Here is a 22186-nt window from a genome sequence, read left to right on the forward strand (position 1 = left end):
TGCCCGACTGAACTAAAACCCCCTACGCTTCCAGGGACCATATCCCTCTATTCCCATCCTATTCATGTACTTGTCAAGACGCCCCATAAAAGTCACTACCGTATCCGTTTCCACTACCTCCCCCGGCAACGAGTTCCAGGCACCCACTACTCTCTGTGTAAAAAATCTGCCTCGTACATCTCCTTTAAACCTTGCCCCTCGCACCTTAAACCTGTGCCCCCTAGTAATTGACTCTTCCACCCTGAGAAAAAGCTTCTGACTATCCACTCTGTCCATGCCCCTCATAATGTACTTGTCAAGACGCCCCATAAAAGTCACTACCGTATCCGTTTCCACTCCCTCCCCCGGCAACGAGTTCCAGGCACCCACTACTCTCTGTGTAAAAAATCTGCCTCGTACATCTCCTTTAAACCTTGCCCCTCGCACCTTAAACCTGTGCCCCCTAGTAATTGACTCTTCCACCCTGAGAAAAAGTTTCTGACTATCCACTCTGTCCATGCCCCTCATAATCTTGTAGACTTCTATCAGGTCTCCCCTCAACCTCCAGTTCCAGTGAGAACAATCCAAGTTTCTCCAACCTCTCCTCATAGCTAATGCCCTCCATACCAGAATTGAACACTATATTTTGAGTGCGGCCTAACTAAGGTTCTATAAAGCTGCAGCATGACTTGCCAATTTTTAAACTCAATACCCCGGCCAATGAAGGCAAGCATGCCGTATGCCTTCTTGACTACCTGCTCCACCTGCATTGCCACTTTCAGTGACCTGTGTACCTGTACACCCAGATCCCTTTGCCTATCAATACTCTTAAGGGTTCTGCCATTTACTGTACATTTCCCATCTGTATTAGACCTTCCAAAATGCATTACCTCACATTTGTCCGGATTAAACTCCATCTGCCATCTCTCCGCCCAAGTCTCCAACTGATCTATATCCTGCTGTATCCTCTGATGGTCCTCATCACTATCCGCAAATACACCAACCTTTATGTCATCCGCAAACTTACTAATCAATCCAGTTACATTTTCCTCCAAATCTTTTATATATATTACAACTAGCAAAGGTCCCAGCACTGATCCCTGAGGAATGCTACTAGTAAGAAGTCTCACAACATCAGGTTAAAGTCCGACAGGTTTATTTGGTAGCAAAAGCCACTAGTTTTCGGAGTGCTGCTCCTTCGTCAGGTAAGTGAGAGTTCTGTTCACAAACAGGGCATATAAAGACACAGCTCAATTTACTAAATAATGATTGGAATGCGAGTCTTTACAGGTAATCAAATCTTAAAGGTACAGACAATGTGAGTGGAGAGAGGGTTAAGCACAGGTTAAAGAGATATGTATTGTCTCCAGCCAGGACAGTGTGACATGAACCCAAGATCCCGGTTGAGGCCGTCCTCATGTGTGCGGAACTTGTCACACTATCTGTAACCCCCACAACTTCCTGGGCTTGCAAAATCTCACTAACTGTCCTGGCTGGAAACAATACACATCTCTTTAACCTGTGCTTGGCCCTCTCTCCACTCACATTGTCTGTACCCTTAAGACTTGATTACCTGTAAAGACTCGCATTCCAACCATTATCTTGTAAATTGAGTTTGTGTCTTTATATGCCCTGTTTGTGAACACAAGTCCTCACTCACCTGATGAAGGACCTTGAGGCTCCGAAAGCTTGTGCTGCCAAATAAACCTGTTGGACTTTAACCTGGTGTTGTGAGACTTCTTATTGTTCTATGACTGAACCAGCCCTGTGTCCACCTTGCCAGCTCACCTCTGATTCTATGCGACTTCACCTTCTGTACCAGTCTGCCATGAGGAACATTGTCAAACGTCCCTATAGCTGAAACCCAAGATGCCAGGTCCCTGCTTCTGCCAGGGATCTGCCAGGTGTGATGGCTAATTCATGCAAAGGCACAATGAAAATATCTCTGCTTCCTATTCCCACAATCCAGTATCAATCATCTCAGGGCAATGTTGAGTGTTCTGGTTGACCACTGGAGACCCAACCAAATTCCCAACCCCTCACTCACTCTGTAAGACCTGTGCACAAACACACCAAGGTCCCTTTGTTCCACAGAACTTCCGAGTGTCCTACCATTCAAATTACTCCTCACAAAGTGTTTCACCTCATACTTTTCAGGGTTAAATTCCATCTGCCACTTACCTGCTCATTTGACCATTCCGTCTATATCTTCCTGTAACCCAAGAACTCCGCCTCAATGTTAACCACCTGTTCAATCTTTGTGTCATCCACAAACTTACTAATCCTACCCCCCACATAGTCATCAATATCATTTATATAAATGATGAATAATAGGGAGCCCAACACAGATCCCTGTGGTACGCCACTGGACACTGGCTTCCAGTCACTAAAGCAGCCTTCTGTCATCACCCTCTGTCTCCTACAACTGAGCCAATTTTGAATCCACCTTATCAAATTATCCTGTATCCCATGTGAATTTGCCTTCTTTACAAGTCTCCCATGGTTCACTAATGTCCTTTAGGGAAGGAAATCTACTGTCCTTACCCGGTCTGGCCTACATGTAACTCCAGAGCCACAGCAATGTGGTTGGCTCTCAACTGCCCTCAGGCAACTAGGGATGGGCAATAAATGCTGGCCAGCCAGTGACGCCCATGTCCCACAAACAAATAAAAAGAAATGTGGGACCTTGTCAAAGGCTTTGCTGAAATCCACCTAAACCACATCGACTGCGCTGCCCTCATCTACACACCTGGTCACCTCCTCAAAAAATTCAATCAAATTTGTTAGGCATGACCTCCCTCTGACGAAGCCACGCTGACTATCCCTGATCAAACTTTGCCTCTCCAAGTAGAGATAGACGCTCTCCTTCAGATGTTTCTCCAATGGTTTCCTTACCACTGATATGAGACTCACTGGTCTGCAGTTCCCTGGTTTATCTCTACAACCCTTCTTAAATAGTGGAACCACATTAGCTGTTCTCCAGTCATCTGTCACCTCCCCTGTGGCCAGAGAGGAATTGAAAATTTGGGTCAGAGCCCCTGAAATCTCCTCCCTTGCCTCCCACAGCAGCCTGGGACACAATTCATCCGGACCTGGAGATTTATCCACTTTTAAGGCTGCCAACGCCTCCAATACCTTGTCCTTCCCTGTGTCAATTTGCTGAAGAACCTCCCAGTCTCTCTCCCTGAATTCCACACCATCGTCCTCATTCTCTTGTGAAGTTTTCATTCAACACTCTACCAATGTCCTCTGGCTCCACCCACAGATTGCCCTCCAGGGTCCCTAATGGGCCCTACTCTTTCCCTGGTTATCCTCTTCCCATCGGTATGCTTATAGAATATCTTGGGATTTTCCCTACTTTTACCAGCCAAAGCTTTCTAATATCTCCTCTTTGCGTTCCTAATTGATTTCTTAAGCTCCACCTTGCACTTTCTATTCCTCACTAATGCCTCCACTGATTCGCTCCCCTTGTACCTTTTAAAAGTCTTTCTTTTCCTTCTCATTGGATCCTGAATATCTCTGGTCATCCATGGTTCTCTGGGCTTGTTATTTCTAACTATTACCCGAGAGGGAACATGCTGGGCTTGCACCCTCCCCATTTCCTTTTTGAATGCCCCCCACTGCTCTTCCCCATTAGTAGCTGTTCCCAGTCTCCCTCAGCCAGATCCTGTCTTATTTTTCTAAATCCGCTCTCTCCCAATCCAATCCTTTTCACTGCAGTTTGTTTATTTCTTTGTCCATAACAAGCTTCCCCAGGCTGCTACAACTCCTTTATTAACCACCTGAATTATTTCCAGCAATCTTTCTGTGAGGAGGCAGGGAGTTGCACCAATACAAATCAAAACCCGAGTCGATTGAGTGGCGAGTTGGGAACTTGGTTGGGTCTCCAGTGATTGGAGGGTTTCCTTCCTTGTTTCCAAGCTAGGTGAGTGCAAATTTCTATGAGTTTATCTGTGCAAGTGATTAACCAATTGACCAATTGGTAGAATGAGGTTGGACAGAAGTGGCAGGGCTGGTGGGTTGCGATGACTGCAGTGTGTAGGAAACTGTGGAACACACTGCAATCCTGGACAATCATATCCACAGAGTGTCCGCAGCTTAGGCAGCTTCAGCTCTGAGCTGCTGAGTTGGCCTGAGGTGTGGACACTGCGGAGTATCAGGGAGGGAGAGAGTTACGTGGACACTGTCCCAGAAGGAAGTCACACCCCTTCAGTTAAACAGAACCTTAGAATTGTTCAGTGGTCAGGGACAGGAGGGTGTGATAGCGAGTCAGGCAGGTAAGGGAATCATCGTGTAGTGATGGAAGAGCCTCAGCCCCCGACTTTACCCAGCAAGTATGTTATTAAATTGCACCTGACCCAAAAGGGGAAGCAACTGGAAAAAACATAAAACATTTTTATTTTATATTGTCTACTTTTGAAACCTTTGCAAGCTGTAAAAGCCTTTTATTCCCCTTTGAAATTTAACAACTGAAAATCTAAATCCCTAAATATCTCCTCATGCACATTTCTAAAATCTGCCTATTTATTTATAAATCCACTTTGTCTTAACTTCATTACAAAGTACATTTATTCCTTTTATCTCTGAACTCTCGCTTCTGCTTCTATTTCATGTGTTTTTTTGAGATTTTAAAATAAGAACAAGAGGAAAAGAAAAATGAAGCACACAAGATTACAGTTACAAGGTTAAAAAATAGTTTTATAAAACATCCTTTCAAGCCTGCCCCTCCATTCAATATGATCACGGCTGATCTACGCCGGGCTCAGCTCTTTTCTGTGCCATTTCCCCATAACCCTCTATTCCTCGATCTATCAAATATTTACCCACCTCCACTTTAAATACTTCTCATGATCCAGCCTCCACCATCCTTTGGGGCAGAGAATTCCAGAGATTCACCACTCTCTGTGAGAAGAAATTTCTACGCATCTCAGTTTTAAATGACTGGTCCTTTATCTTGTAGCTGTGTCCCCTTGTTCAAGACTCTCCCACTAGGGAAAACATCTCACCATCGACACTGTCCAGCCCCCTCAGGATCTGTCCAGTTTCATTCCTTATTGTTCTCTTTGCAGCAGTTGGACACAACTGAGTGGCTTGCTAGGCAACTGCTGTGGATCCGGAGTCACATGTAGGCCAGACCGGGTAAGGACAACAGATTTCCTTCCGTAAAGGACATTAGTGAACCAGATGGGTTTTTATGACAATCGACAATGGTCATCATGAGACTTTTTTAAAGTCCAGATTTTTATTGAATTCAAATTTCACCATCTGCTGTGGTGGGATTTGAACCCGGGTCCCCAAAGCCTAACCCTGAGTTTAGTAACAGTAACATTACCCCCATCACCTCCTCAAATGCTGGTTTAAGTTTTGGGATAAGTTTATTCATTAGTGTCACAAGTAGGCTTACATTAACACTGCAATGAAGTTACTGTGAAAATCCCCCAGTCACCTGTTCGGGGTAACACTGAGGGAGAATTTAGCATGGTCAATGCACCCTAACCAGCGCGTCTTTTGGACTGTGGGAGGAAACCGGAACACCCGGAGGAAACCCACACAGACACGGTGGAATAATAAAAGAGAGAAGTTTTACTACAGCTGTACAGGACATTGAACAGAACCACATCTGGAGTCTTGTGTACAGTTTGGTCTCCTTATTAAAAAAAATATATAGTTGCTTTTGAAGCAGTTAGAGAAGGTTCACTTGATTCATTGTTGGGATGAAGGGGTTGCCGTATGAGGAAAGGTTGAACAGGTTGGGCCTGTATCCATTGGAGTTTAGAAGAATGAGAGGTGATCTTATAGAAACATCCACAGGGCTTGATAGGGTGGACACCCAGAGGATGTTTCCTCTAAAACTAGGGGACACATTTTAAAAATAAGACAGAGATGAGGAGAAACCTTTTCTCTCAAGAGGCTGTGGGTATGTGGAACTCTCACCCCAAGAGAGAAGTGCTGGATGGCTGCTTGAATTTATTCAAGGCCTAGACAGAATTTTGATTGAGAAGGGAGTCGAGGGTTATGGGGCACAGACAGGAAAGTGGAGTTGAGATCACAATCTGATCAGCCATGTTTTTGTTGAATGGTTAGCTGGCTCAAAGGGTTGAATGATCTCCTGCCCTTATGTATCTCAGGGGTCACCTTTCTGAGCTGTTACATTGAAGCAGTATTCATTCCTGCTCTGTGGCATTCTGTTCCCTCGCTCCTGCGAAGTACCTTGTGATGTTGTTTAAGGAACACCACCCTTACTAACAGCACTGTGCATCAATCAGAGATTGCAGTGGTTCAGCTTCCCTCGAGCCTCTCAAGAGCTATTGTGGATGGAGGATGAATTTGTTGGGATGAAGGGATTGCCGTATGGGGTGGAGCAGGTTCCTGCTTTGCCAGTTACACTCAGAACGCAGGAATAAATGCAAATAAAAATACGAGTTGCTGTTGTGATGTTCACTGTGGTGAGATTAAGGGCTGCAGCGAATCAGGTTGCTTTTTACCTGCAGATGATTATAGAATAATTAGGAAGCATCCGAATGAATTCAAAATAATTGAAGGGTTTGGTTACACTCAGTATCTGGTGAACATGTACAGACGGAGACCACGCGGTGATAAGCTTTCCGATATTCTCCAAATTAGTTTCTCGAGTGTGTTGGTGGCAGGAGCCCAGATTTGGGGCCCAGTTGTTGCAATGGAAACACATCAGAAACTCAGTGAAGCATCAAGAGAGAGCTTTCACAGGACAGCAGAATATGTTAACCAATTAAACCACAAATGATATCCACAGGTAACTGTAAGGGCAGTAGCTGGTGGCACACAGGGCATCCAGGAGATTTTCACTGGCAAAACTACAGCAGAACTTCCTGCAGTGTTTCCAATATTCATCAAACTAATAACTACACTGAATAGTTCCTCACTCAGCAAACTGAACTCGAGTCAGTATCTGTCCAGGAGTCAAATACCATCCAGATCCCGCTGGCATCATCGTCAGATCCAATAGGCATTGCGCTGAATGGACCGTGGATAACTCACCGTCGCTCCGCGTGCGGTAGCGGCCCGTGCAAGGGTGGAGCAGGTTCCAGCAGGGTCCATCGTGCCATCGGCAGGAACATACAGTGTACCCGTCACATCAGACACATTCATCAGGGGGTAGAGATCCTTCGTCTCTGCAGGGGACAGCACGTGCGACTCAATCCCATAAGCTTTACCCAACTAAACAAGAGAAAACCAGAATGATTAAAACAAAGCAAACAAACCTGTCGCTCTTACTGGACTACGGGTCCCACACACACTGACTCTCACTGGGGTACGGGTTCCACACACACTGACTCTCACTGGGGTACGGGTCCCACACACACTGACTCTCACTGGGGTACGGGTTCCACACACACTGACTCTCACTGGGGTACGGGTCCCACACACACTGACTCTCACTGGGGTACGGGTCCCACACACACTGACTCTCACTGGGGTACGGGTTCCACACACACTGACCCTCACTGGGGTACGGGTCCCACACACACTGACTCTCACTGGGGTACGGGTCCACACACACTGACTCTCACTGGGGTACGGGTTCCACACACACTGACTCTCACTGGGGTATGGGTCCCACACACACTGACTCTCACTGGGGTACGGGTTCCACACACACTGACTCTCACTGGGGTACGGGTTCCACACACACTGACCCTCACTGGGGTACGGGTTCCACACACACTGACTCTCACTGGGGTATGGGTCCCACACACACTGACTCTCACTGGGGTACGGGTCCCACACACACTGACTCTCACTGGGGTACGGGTCCCACACACACTGACTCTCACTGGGGTACGGGTTCCACACACACACTGACTCTCACTGGGGTACGGGTCCCACACACACTGACCCTCACTGGGGTACGGGTCCCACACACACTGACCCTCACTGGGGTACGGGTTCCACACACACTGACTCTCACTGGGGTACGGGTTCCACACACACTGACTCTCACTGGGGTACGGGTCCCACACACACTGACTCTCACTGGGGTACGGGTCCCACACACACTGACTCTCACTGGGGTACGGGTCCCACACACACTGACTCTCACTGGGGTATGGGTCCCACATACACTGACTCTCACTGGGGTACGGGTCCCACACACACTGACTCTCACTGGGGTACGGGTCCCACACACACTGACTCTCACTGGGGTACGGGTCCCACACACACTGACTCTCACTGGGGCACGGGTTCCACACACACTGACTCTCACTGGGGCACGGGTTCCACACACACTGACTCTCACTGGGGTACAGGTCCCACACACACTCACTCTCACTGGGGTACGGGTTCCACACACACTGACTCTCACTGGGGCACGGGTTCCACACACCCTGACTCTCACTGGGGTACGGGTTCCACACACACTGACTCTCACTGGGGTACGGGTCCCACACACACTCACTCTCACTGGGGTACGGGTTCCACACACACTGACTCTCACTGGGGCACGGGTTCCACACACACTGACTCTCACTGGGGTACGGGTCCCACACACACTGACTCTCACTGGGGCACGGGTTCCACACACACTCACTCTCACTGGGGTACGGGTCCCACACACACTGACTCTCACTGGGGCACGGGTTCCACACACACTCACTCTCACTGGGGTACGGGTTCCACACACACTGACTCTCATTGGGGCACGGGTTCCACACACCCTGACTCTCACTGGGGTACAGGTCCCACACACACTCACTCTCACTGGGGTACGGGTTCCACACACACTGACTCTCACTGGGGCACGGGTTCCACACACACTGACTCTCACTGGGGTACGGGTCCCACACACACTGACTCTCACTGGGGCACGGGTTCCACACACACTGACTCTCACTGGGGTACGGGTTCCACACACACTGACTCTCACTGGGGTACGGGTCCCACACACACTGACTCTCACTGGGGCACGGGTTCCACACACACTCACTCTCACTGGGGTACGGGTTCCACACACACTGACTCTCACTGGGGTACGGGTTCCACACACACTGACTCTCACTGGGGCACGGGTTCCACACACACTCACTCTCACTGGGGTACGGGTTCCACACACACTGACTCTCACTGGGGTACGGGTTCCACACACACTGACTCTCACTGGGGTACGGGTCCCACACACACTGACTCTCACTGGGGTACGGGTCCAACACACTGACTCTCACTGGGGTACGGGTTCCACACACACTGACTCTCACTGGGGTACGGGTTCCACACACACTGACTCTCACTGGGGTACGGGTCCCACACACACTGACTCTCACTGGGGTACGGGTCCCACACACACTGACTCTCACTGGGGTACAGGTCCCACACACACTGACTCTCACTGGGGTACGGGTTCCACACACACTGACTCTCACTGGGGTACGGGTCCCACACACACTGACTCTCACTGGGGTACGGGTTCCACACACACTGACTCTCACTGGGGTATGGGTCCCACACACACTGACTCTCACTGGGGTACGGGTCCCACACACACTGACTCTCACTAGGGTACGGGTCCCACACACACTGACTCTCACTAGGGTACAGGTCCCACACACACTGACTCTCACTGGGGTACGGGTCCCACACACACTGACTCTCACTGGGGTACGGGTCCCACACACACTGACTCTCACTGGGGTACGGGTCCCACACACACTGACTCTCACCGCCTTTCCTGATATTTATTAATGATCTGGACCTTGTTGTCCAGGGAACAATTTCAAAGTTTGTGGATGTCACAAAACTTGGCAGTATTGTAAACTGTAAAGAGGACAGTGTAGAACTTCAAAGGCACGTGGACAAATTGCTGGAGTGGGCAGTTAGGCGGTAGATGGGGAGGTGTGAGTTGTTGTATTTTGGCAGGAAGAACATGGACATTGTAAAATAAAGGATAAAATTCTTAAAGGGTGCAGGAGCAGGGGGAGCTGGATGTATCTGCATAGAACAGAGAACAGTACAGCACAGGAACAGGCCCTTTGGCCCACCAAGCCTGTGCCAACACATGATGCCTTTCTACCACCTCCTCTGCAGTGTGTTCCAGGCACTTACCACCCTCTGTGTAAAAAAACCTGCCTCTCACATCTCCTTTAAACTTTCCCCCTTTTACCTTAAACCTATGTCCCCAAGTAATTGACAGTTCTACTCTGGGAAATGTCATTGAAGGCGGCAAGCTAGGTTAGTAAAACATACGATGTTGTGCCGAACCTTTTCCGAAACCAAGATCAAGCTATCCCACTCCCTATCATCCTGGTGTGCTCCATGTGACTATCCAATAACCGCTTGAAAGTTCCTAAAGTGTCCAACTCCACTATCACAGTAGGCAGTCCGTTCCACACCCCAACCACTCTCTGAGTAAAGAACCTACCTCGGACATCCCTCCTATATCTCCCACCATGAACCTTATAGTTATGCCCCCTAGTATTATGCTGAACTTATACACGGCACGAGTAGATCCCCAGCTGGAATATTGTGTACAGTTCTGGATGTCGCACGACAGGAAGGATGTGAACGCATTGGAGAGAGTGCAGAAGAGGTTTACAAGAATGGTTCCAGGGATGAGAACTTCAGTTATGAGGAAAGATTGGAGAGGTTGCGACTGTTCTCCTTGGAGAGAGGAAGGCTAAGAGGAGATTTGATAGAGATGTTCAAAGTCATGAGGGGGCTGGACAGAGTAGAGAGAGAGAAACTGTTCCTGCTCTTAAAAGGAGCAAGAATGAGGGGGCACAGATTAAAGTGATTTCCAAAAGAATAAAATGTGATGTGAGAAAAAGCTTTTTCACAAAGCGAGCGATTGGAGTCTGGAATGTTCTGCCAGGAAGTGTGGTGGAGGGAGGTTCAATCGAGGCATTCACGAGGACAATGAACTTCCACAATCCCTTCCAAAATGAACAACTTCACATTTTCCCACATTATCCTCCATTGGTCAATATTTTGCCCACTTATTTAACATACTAATATCTCTTTGTAAACTGTTTGTATCTCTCTCGCAACTTATTAGTATGTTGTCTGCAAAGTCCAAAGATGTGCAGGTTAGGTGGATTGACCATGCTAAATTGTCCCTTAGTGTCAGGGGGACGAGCTCGGGTAAATGCATGGGTTATGAGGATCGGGTCTGGGTGGGACTGTAGTCGGTGCAGATTCGATGGGCCGAATGGCCTCCTTCTGCACTGTAGGATTGTATGATCCTATGAAATTTGGCTACAGTACATTGGCTTCCTTCCTGTAAGTCATTAGTCATGGTCCCAGCACTGATCCCTGTGGAACCCCATTTGTCGCCAACCCGAAAAGAAACACTTTATCCCCACTCCCTGTTTCCTGCCCATTAGCCAATTCTCTCTCCGTGCCAATATACTATCTCCAACACCATGGCCTCTTAGCTTATAACTTAACCCTTCGTGAAGTCCGTTGCCGAATGCCTTCTGGAAGTCCAAATAAAACACATGAGGTTGCTTTGGCAGACAGAGTGAAGGAAAATCCAAAGAGCTTCGATAGGTATGTTAGGAGCAAAAGGATAGCGAGGGATAAAATTGGTCCTCTTGAAGACCAGAGTGGTAGACTGTGTATGGAACCAAAAGAGATGGGGGAGATACTAAATGGTTTTTTTGCATCTGTATTTACTGAGGAAACGGGCATGGTGTCTACGGAAATAGGGCAAACTGGTAGGGAGGTCATGGAACCTTTACAGATTAAAGGGGAGGAGGTGCTCGCTGTCTTGAGGCAAATCAGAGTGGATAAATCCCCAGGACCGGACAGGGTATTCCCACGGACCTTGAGGGAAGCTAGTGTTGAACTTGCAGGGGCCCTGGCAGACATATTTAAAATGTCAGTATTCACGGGGGAGGTGCCGGATGATTGGAGGGTGGCTCATGTTGTTCCGTTGTTTAAAAAAGGTTCCAAAAGAAATCCGGGAAATTATCGGCCAGTAAGTTCGACGTCGGTGGTGGGCAAGTTATTGGAAGGTGTGATAAGGGATAGGATCTACAAATATTTGGATAGACAGGGACTTATTAGGGAGAGTCAACATGGCTTTGTGCGTGGTAGGTCATGTTTGACCAATCTATGAGAGTTTTTCGAGGAGGTTACCAGGAAAGTGGATGAAGGGAAGGCAGTGGATGTTGTCTACCTGGATTTCAGCAAGGCCTTTGACAAGGTCCCTCATGGGAGGTTAGTTAGGAAGGTTCAGTCGCTAGGTATACATGGGGAGGTAGTAAATTGGATTAGACACTGGCTCAATGGAAGAACTCAACTGGGATATTGGGTTCATGGCACACTATTTGTAACCCCCACAGAGTTTCACTGGCTGTCTTGTCTGGAGACAATACACATCTTTTTAGCCTGTCTTGATGCTCTCTCCACTCACATTGTTTTGTTTCTTAAAGACTTGATTAGTTGTAAGTATTCGCATTCCAACCATTATTCATGGAAATTAAGTCTGTGTCTTTATATGCTCTGTTTGTGAACAGAATTCCCACTCACCTGAAGAAGGGGCTTGCAGCTCCGAAAGCTTGTGTGGCTTTTGCTACCAAATAAACCTGTTGGACTTTAACCTGGTGTTGTTAAACATCTTTCAATGGAAGAAGCCAGAGAGTGGTTGTGGAGGATTGCTTCTCTGAGTGGAGGCCTGTGACTAGTGGTGTGCCGCAGGGATCGGTGTTGGGTCCATTGTTGTTTGTCATCTATATCAATGATCCGGATGATAATGTGGTAAATTGGATCAGCAAGTTTGCTGATGATACAAAGATTGGAGGTGTAGTGGACAGTGAGGAAGGTTTTCAAAGCTTGCAGAGGGATTTGGACCAACTAGAAAAATGGGCTGAAAAATGGCAAATGGAATTTAACGCAGACAAGTGTGAGATATTGCACTTTGGAAGGACAAATCAAAGTAGAACGTACAGGGTAAATGGTAGGACTCTGAAGAGTGCAGTTGAACAGAGGGATCTGGGAATACAGGTACATAATTCCCTAAAAGTGACGTCACAGGTGGATAGGGTCGTAAAGAGTGCCTTTGGTACATTGGCCTTTATAATATCGGAGTATCGAGTATAAAAGTTGGAGTGTTATGGTCAGGTCATATAAGGCATTGGTGAGGCCGAATTTAGAGTATTGTGTACAGTTTTGGTCACCTAGTTAGAGGAAGGATGTAAATGAGGTTGAAAGAGTGCAGAGAAGGTTCACAAGGATGTTGCCGGGACTTGAGAAGCTGAGTTACAGAGAGAGATTGAATAGGTTGGGACTTTATTCCCTGGAGCGTAGAAGATTGAGGGGAGATTTGATAGAGGTGTATAAGATTTTGATGGGTATAGATAGAGTGAATGCAAGCAGGCTTTTTCCGCTGAGGCTAGGGGAGAAAAAAACCAGGGGGCATGGGTTAAGGGTGAAAGGAGAAAAGTTTAAAGGGAATATTAGGGGGGGCTTCTTCACGCAGAGAGTGGTGGGAGTGTGGAATGAGCTGCCGGATAAAGTGGTAAATGCGGGGTCACTTTTAACATTTAAGAAAAACTTGGACACGTTCATGGATGAGAGGGGTGTGGAGGGATATGGTCCAAGTGCAGGTCAGTGGGACTAGGCATAAAATGGTTCGGCACAGACAAGAAGGGCCAAAAGGCCTGTTTCTGAGCTGTAATTTTCTATGGTTCTATACAGTGAAAAGTATTGTTTCCTGCGCGCTATACGAAGCACACCGTACATAGAGAAAGAAAGGAGAGAGTGCAGAATGTCATGCTACAGTCATTGCTAGGGTGTAGAGAACTATATTATGCAGAGAATTCTTCATTAAGCTCTGAATTAGAACTTTTAGCACAAAGGTCTTCTTGATGGATGGTGCAGTGAAATTTGACTGGGGGTGGCTGATTTGATCGTCAAGTAAATTGACAAATTCCTTTTTGTTTTCTGACAGTTGCAGGAACACCATTTCCTGTCACACAAAATATTTTTCTGATATCATCTCCCTGATCTTCAAGATAGTTTACAATCTACACTCCGCTGAATGCAACACCACCCATTTCTGGGTCTTTTAATGCACTCAGCTAGTCAGTATCTTTTCCCAAAGGCAGGGGAGTCTAAAACTAGAGGGCGTAGGTTTAAGGTGAGAGGGAAGAGATACAAAAGTGTCCAGAGGGGCAATTGTTTCACACAGAGGGTGGTGAGTGTCTGGAACAAGCTGCCAGAGGTAGTAGTAGAGGAGGGTACAATTTTGTCTTTTAAAAAGCATTTAGACAGTTACATGGGTATGACGGGTATAGAGGGATATGGGCCAAATGCGGGCAATTGGGATTAGCTTAGGGGTTTTAAAAAAAAGGGCGGCATGGACAGGTTGGGCCGAAAGGCTGTTTCCATGCTGTAAACCTCTATGACTCTATCTGCTTTTGGGGGTTAATGTTTTGTGCCATTTCACTCTGCATGTTTCTGGCAGAGATGGGTAGTTCTTTTATTCCAGATGCGATGGTGTCTTTATTTGGTAAATCACTGAACACAACCTCTGAAGTGCAAAGGAAAGTTCCACTATCTGTAAACAGCTTTCCAGTTTTTGCACGATACAATTTTGTAACTTTTTTCAGTGGTTTAATTTCTACTTGCACTTAAACATTTGAATATATTGCTTAGCTTCTCATATCCTCCTGCTGCCTTTCTGATTGACTCAATCTTGTGCTCTTTGCCGAGAAAGGTTTTCTTGTGCATCGTTTGAAAGTGTTATTGTTGTGTGACTCCACACTCACAGCAGAAAGCACTGACTGTACACTCCATCCTTTCAATAAATCCTAATCCATCTGTCAAAGGTGGCGGAAATGAGCGGAATCGAACTGAGCTTCCTTAGGAGCTGATAGTTTATCAGACATATCCTCCCGGCTGAGACAGTGCGACGCAATGCATTGTTCCACATTACATGATATAAGCAGCAAACTGGGACTTCAAACTATCCCAGTCCGGAATAAAACATTAATATTTACTATTAAAATTCTGCACATCGCTATCATTGTAACACGCCTTATCAGGATAAGTAAATTGGGGTGCCACAGTGGTTAGCACTGCTGCCTCACGGCGCCAAGGACCCGGGTTCAATTCCGGCCTTGGGTCACTGTCTGTGTGGAGTTTGCACATTGTCTCCATGTCTGCATGGGTTTCCTCCGGGTGCTCTGGTTTCCTCCCACAGTCCGAAGGACGTGCAGGTTAGATGGATTGGCCATGCTAAATTGCTCCTTAGTGTCCCAAAATGTGTAGATTAGAGGGATTAGCGGAGTAAATGCTGGGGTAACGGATAGGGTGGGGTGGGGTGGGTGGGTCTGGCAAGGTTGCTCTGTCAGAGAATCGATGCAGACTCGATGGGCTAAATAGCCTCCTTCTGCACTGTGGGGATTCTATGATTTTACAATGTAAGAGACCGGTCCCATTCTTTCCTTACTATGTATTTTTTTCTTTAGAATATTTCATGCCATTAATTGGACTAACAGTGTGAGTGCTGTTCAAAACCACTGCTGAGCAATGATCCACAAGATGTACTGCAGTGACTCACCAAGGTTCCTTCGACAGCACCTTCCAAACCTGTGACCACTACTATCTAGAAAGACAAGGGCAGCAGATACCTGGAGGATCACCTCCGAGCCACTCACTGTCCTGACTTGGAAATATATCGCCGTTCCTTCACTGTCGCTAGGTCAAAATCCTGGAACTCCCTCCCTAACAGCGCCGTGGGCATATCTACACCACAGGGACTGCAGTGGTTCAAGAAGGCAGCTCACCACCACCTTCTAAAGGGGCAATTAGGGATGGGGAATGAAAATGCTGGCCTGGCCAGTGACGGCCCTGGCCACATCCAATGAAAGAATAAAAATTAACACTGAGGAGAGCTGAATATGATGATCGGATGAGATGAAGAGAGATTGGGAGGTGGCGCACACGGAGCAGAAATGCTGGATGGCCTGTTTCAGTGCTTGGAACTCAATTGAATTTGTACTGGCTGTCACTTGGGAAGAGAGGAGTTTGCAGGTTCAGGAAAAAAGAAATAGGGTCCTCATGGCAATCCAAATTTCAAGAAATATCGAAATCAAAGAACAAAGAACAGTACAGCACAGGATCAGGCCCTTCGGCCCACCAAGTCTGTGCTGACACAGATGCCTCTCTAATCTAATATTTTCTTGTCTCTATGTGCTCCATATCCCTCTATTCGCTGCCTATTCATGTATCTATCCAGATGCCTCTTGAACGTTGTTATAGAATCTGCTTCCACCACCTCCTCCGGCAGCGCGTTCCAGGCATTCACCACCCTCTGTGTGAAAAACTTGCCCCTTACATCTCTCTCAAACTCTTCCCCTCTCACTCTCAACCTCTGCCCCCGAGTAATTGACCCTTCGACCCTGGGAAAAAGACTCTGACTCTCCACTCTATCCAAGCCTGTCACAATCTTGTAAACCTCTATCAGGTCCCCCCTCATCCTCCGAAGCTCCAATGGAAACAATCCAAGTTTGTTCAACCTTTCTTCATAGTCTGTATCCTCCAAACCAGGCAATATCCTGGTAAATCTCTTCTGCACCCTTTCCAATGCATCAACATCCTTCCGGTCGTGTGGCGACCAGAATTGTACACAATACTCCAAATGCAAATCACAATCTGAAAAATCATACACTGACCAGGGAAAGTTCCCAAACTGAATGCTGTCCGTTTCCTTTCCCTGGATCACCCGCCGGGATTGTCAACACAAACTATCAGCATTGCAGAGAGCACCACGTCCAATCACATCATTCTCCAAACGAGAGGCAACGTCAAGGTAGAAACATAGAAACGTAGAAAAACTACAGCACAAAACAGGCCCTTTGACCCACAAGTTGTGCCGAACATATCCCTACCTTCTAGACCTACCTATAACCCTCCATCCTATTAAGTCCCATGTACTCATCCAGGAGTCTCTTAAAAGACCCTATTGAGTTTGCCTCCACCACCACTGACGGCAGCCGATTCCACTCGCCCACCACCCTCTGTGTGAAAAACTTCCCCCTAACATCTCCCCTGTACCTACCCCCCAGCACCTTAAACCTGTGTCCTCTCGTAGCAGCCATTTCCACCCTGAGAAAAAGTCTCTGAGAGTCCACCCGATCTATGCCTCTCAACATCTTATACACCTCTATTAGGTCTCCTCTCATCCTAGTTTGAGAATGTAAACCGTAAAGATCTCACACTGTCCTCGCACACCCCAACAGAACCCCAATCTTCACCTCAACTGAACCTCAATTCTCACCCCAAACTGAACCCCAATTCTCACCCCAAACTGAACCCCAACTCTCACCCCAACTGAACCACCACATTCTCACCCCAACAGAACCCCAATTCTCACTCCAACTGAACCACAATTCTCACACCAACAGAACCCCAATTCTCACCCCAACTGAAACCCAATTCTCACCCCAAATGAGCCCCAATTCTCACCCCAAACCGAACCCCAATTCGCACCCCAAACTGAACCCCAACTCTCACCCCAACTGAACCACCAATTCTCACCCCAACAGAACCCCAATTCTCACCCCAACTGAACCATAATTCTCACCCCAACAGATCCCCAATTCTCACACCAACTGAACCCCAATTTTCACACCAACAGAACCCCAATTCTCACACCAACTGAACCCCAATTCTCACACCAACTGAACCCCAATTCTCACCCCCAACTGAAACCCAATTCTCAAACAACTGAACCCCAATTCTCACACCAACAGAACACCAATTCTCACCCCAACAAAACCCCTATTCTCACCGCAGAGCCCCAACAGAACCCCAATTCTCACCGCAGAGCCCCAACTGAACCCCAATTTTCACACACACCCTACCGAACCCCAATTCTCACCCCAACTGAACTCCAATTCTCACACACACCCAACAGAACCCCAATTCTTACACATCCCCAACAGAAGTCTAATTTTCACACATCCCTCAACAGAACCCCAATTTTCACACACCCACAACAGAACCCCAATTCTCACACCAACTGAATTCCAATTCTCACCCCAACTGAACACCAATTCTCACCCCAACTGAACTCCAATTCTCACCCCAACTGAACTCCAATTCTCACACAACCCCAACAGAGCCCCAATCCTCACCCCAACTGAGCCCCAATTCTCACACACCCCCAACAGAACCCCAATTCTCACACACGCCAACTGAGCCCCCAATTCTCACACCAACTGAACCCCCAATTCTGCACCAACTGAACCCCCAATTCTCTCACACACCAACTGAACCCCCAATTCTCACACCACTGAAGCTCTAATTCTCACACCAACTGAACCCCAATTCTCACATACCCCATCGGAACCCCTAATTCTCACCCCAATTGAAGCCCAATTCGTGCACCAACTGAACCCCCAATTCTCACACACACCAACTGAACCCCAATTCTCACACCAACGGAACCCTCAATTCTCACACCAACTGAACCCCCAATTCTCACACCACTGAACCTCCAATTCTCACACCAACTGAAGCCTAATTCTCGCACCAACTGAACCCCCAATTCTCACACACACCAACTGAACCCCAATTCTCACACCAACGGAATCCTCAGTTCTCACACCAACTGAACCCCAATTCTCACATACCCCAACTGAACCCCAATTCTCTCACACACCATTTGAGTCCCCAATTCTCACACCAACTGAACCCCAATTCTCACATCAACTGAACCAAATTCTCTTACCAACTAAACCCCAATTCTCCCACCGACTGCACCCCCAATTCCCACTCACATGGAGAATTGGGGCATAAATCAGCTAGATAGTCAATATCTTTTCCCAAAGGTAGGGGAGTCTAAAACTAGAGGGCATAGGTTTAAGGTGAGAGGGGAGAGATACAAAAGTGTCCAGAGGGACAATTTTTTCACACAGAAGGTGGTGAGTGTCTAGAACAAGCTGCCAGAAGTAGTAGTAGAGGTGGGTACAATTTTGTCTTTTAAAAAGCATTTAGACAGTTACATGGGTAAGATGGGTATAGAGGGATATGGGCCAAATGCGGGTAATTGGGACTAGCTCAGGAGTTTAAACATAAAAGGGCGGCATGGACAAGTTGGGCCAAAGGGCCTGTTTCCATTAGGTAAACCTCTATAACTCTATGACACACCAACTGAACTCCAATCCTCTCAATTTTCCCACAATGTGTTGGAGCTGATAGCAGTGGTTGGATCAGGCCAGTATGTTCGAGGTTGTTTTTCACTTGGTCCTGTGTTGACCTTGTTACTTGGGTAAAAGTTTATTCAGGATCAATCTAAACACTGCGTGATGCCAAAGCTCCTGTAAATATAGAGAGTGATTAATTATTACAAGCAGCTCCTAGCTGCAGTGCACGGCGATGTGTAATTTTCTGGGACTGCGATTTCTGTCAGAATTAGCAGGTCAAATCTTTAAATACAAGATTCAGATGACCAATTGGAGAGCAGTAAGTGAGAGGTGGCAGGAGTTCGTCACTACAGTTCACTCTGCTATCTTCAGGAATTCTGAGAACGGTCAGCACCTAAACCAGGGAATCAAAGGGCACATCTGCTCCTCACTGCCGACTCCAATCTCATCCCAATAGGATCCCTCAAGCACCAACATTCCTGCTACAAATGTCCGTTGTATCCTCTGCACACTTTGCTCTGCCACTCATCTTAGTGTCATCTGTGAATTTTGACACACTACACTTGGTCCCCAAATCCAAATCATCGATGTAAATCGTAAACAATTGCGGTCCCAACACTGATCCCTGAGACACACCACTAGTCACTGATCACCAACCAGAAAAACACCCATTTACCCCCACTCTTTGCTTTCTGTTAGTGAACCAATCCTCTGTCCATGCTAATACATTACCCATAACACCGTGCACCTTTATCTTATGTAGCAGTCTTTGGTGCGGCACCACCACGGGAGAATCGCCTGTCAGCCATTTTGCGGGATTCGTGCATGCATTACCGACACATTCGCATCTCCCAGAGCTGGCGAACAGTCGCAGTCGGGACCGCGCTGGAAACCGGCGGGCCCGATCGCATCTCCACCCCGCCAGGAGCACTTCATTCTGGAGGGATTTAGACTAGCCCCCCCGCCCAAGGAACTAGCGGGAGACCACACCAGAGTCAAAGGGGGCAGTCGGGGCTCCCCAGGAGGTCAGAGAGCCGGGGGGGGGGGGGGGTGCCCCCTGGGCATGGGCAGCCTAGCAGTGCCAACCTGTGCCCCCTGGCACTGCCCAAGGGGCAAAGTGCCCATGCCCAGAGGGCACATTGCACTGCCCACCAGGCATTGGCAGTGCCAAGGGGCGGGGCCTATTGTAGGCAGGACCTAGGAGTGATTGGTGGGGGTGGGGGGTCCCGCTGCCACTCTGCATTGGGATTGGTCTGGGATGGAGGGAGACCAGCGATCAGGGCGGGCTGGGGGGGGCGCTGGGGGGTGGGGGGGGGGGGGGGGGTCTGCCTCCTGGGAGGAGGTTCTGTCCCCAGGGGGGAGGAGAGGGGTCAGCCGGGGGGGGCGGGGGTGGATCTGCCGGGGCGAGGGGGTACGAATCTGCCTGAATGTCAACTCATTTACCTTGTTTTGAATGCTACAAACATTTAGATAAAGTGTCCTGGTGCTAGTTTTTCTCCCTTCTTTTTGAATCCTAACACCTCCATTAATAACATCTCCAGAGTTCTTCTCCCTTTTAACTTTTTTCCTGATTTTCCATGTACTTGAACCCTCCTCCCCTCACGCTAACCTGCTGCTTTGCTTCCCATTAACCGTTATATTTCCCAGAGTATTTTTCTTCTCTCCCCCTCCGCCTCCCCCCCCGCACCTCCCCCCACCCCCCCACCCCCCACTCACTAGTTTAAGATCCTTGTGACCACCCTATTTATCCTTTCCGCTAGAACACTGGCCCCAGATCAGTTCAGGTGAAGACCGTCCTAAGAGAGGAAGTGTTAGGTTTTTTAGGGAACATTAAAACTGACAAAGCCCCAGGGCCTGATGGCATCTATCCTCGACTGCTCAGGGAGACGAGAGATGAAATTGCTGGGCCTCTGACGGAAATCTTTGTCGCTTCTTTGGACACGGGTGAGGTCCCTGAGGATTGGAGGATAGCGAATGTGGTCCCGTTGTTTAAGAAGGGTAGCAGGGATAACCCAGGAAATTATAGGCCGGTGAGCTTGACGTCCGTGGTAGGGAAGTTGTTGGAGAGGATTCTTAGAGACAGGATGTATGTGCATTTAGAACGAAACAATCTCATTAGTGACAGACAGCATGGTTTTGTAAGAGGGAGGTCGTGCCTTACAAATTTGGTGGAGTTTTTTGAGGAAGTGACAAAAACGGTTGATGAAGGAAGGGCCGTGGATGTCGTCTATATGGATTTCAGTAAGGCATTTGACAAAGTCCCACATGGCAGGTTGGTTAAGAAGGTTAAGGCTCATGGGATACAAGGAGAAGTGGCTAGATGGGTGGAGAACTGGCTTGGCCATAGGAGACAGAGGGTAGTGGTCGAAGGGTCTTTTTCCGGCTGGAGGTCTGTGACCAGTGGTGTTCCGCAGGGCTCTGTACTGGGATCTCTGCTATTTGTGATATATATAAATGATTTGGAAGAAGGTGTAACTGGTGTAATCAGCAAGTTTGCGGATGACACGAAGATGACTGGAATTGCGGATAGCGAAGAGCATTGTCGGGCAATACAGCAGGATATAGATAGGCTGGAAAATTGGGCGGAGAGGTGGCAGATGGAGTTTAATCCGGATAAATGCGAAGTGATGCATTTTGGAAGAAATAATGTAGGGAGGAGTTATACAATAAATGGCAGAGTCATCAGGAGTATAGAAACACAGAGGGACCTAGGTGTGCAAGTCCACAAATCCTTGAAGGTGGCAACACAGGTGGAGAAGGTGGTGAAGAAGGCATATGGTATGCTTGCCTTTATAGGATGGGGTATAGAGTATAAAAGCTGGAGTCTGATGATGCAGCTATATAGAACGCTGGTTAGGCCACATTTGGAGTACTGCGTCCAGTTCTGGTCGCCGCACTACCAGAAGGACGTGGAGGCGTTAGAGAGAGTGCAGAGAAGGTTTACCAGGATGTTGCCTGGTATGGAGGGTCTTAGCTATGAAGAGAGATTGGGTAGACTGGGGTTGTTCTCCTTGGAAAGACGGAGAATGAGGGGAGATCTAATAGAGGTGTACAAGATTATGAAGGGTATAGATAGGGTG

The 22186-nt window shown here is 47.8% G+C and overlaps 1 protein-coding gene across 1 annotated transcript in view; it reads right to left on the reverse strand.

The window, feature by feature from the left end:
- Positions 1-7626, reverse strand: part of sardh (sarcosine dehydrogenase) — a 99427-nt gene extending 91801 nt beyond the window's left edge. The window contains exon 1 of the mRNA XM_078226135.1: positions 6997-7626. Coding sequence (XP_078082261.1) covers positions 6997-7107 — 111 coding nt within the window. The 5' untranslated portion in view covers positions 7108-7626. The remainder of the gene's footprint in view (positions 1-6996) is intronic.
- Between the last annotated feature and the right edge of the window lie 14560 nt (positions 7627-22186).

This window comes from Mustelus asterias, chromosome 13 (assembly GCF_964213995.1).
Source record: "Mustelus asterias chromosome 13, sMusAst1.hap1.1, whole genome shotgun sequence".
Classification (NCBI taxonomy): Eukaryota; Metazoa; Chordata; class Chondrichthyes; order Carcharhiniformes; family Triakidae; genus Mustelus; species Mustelus asterias.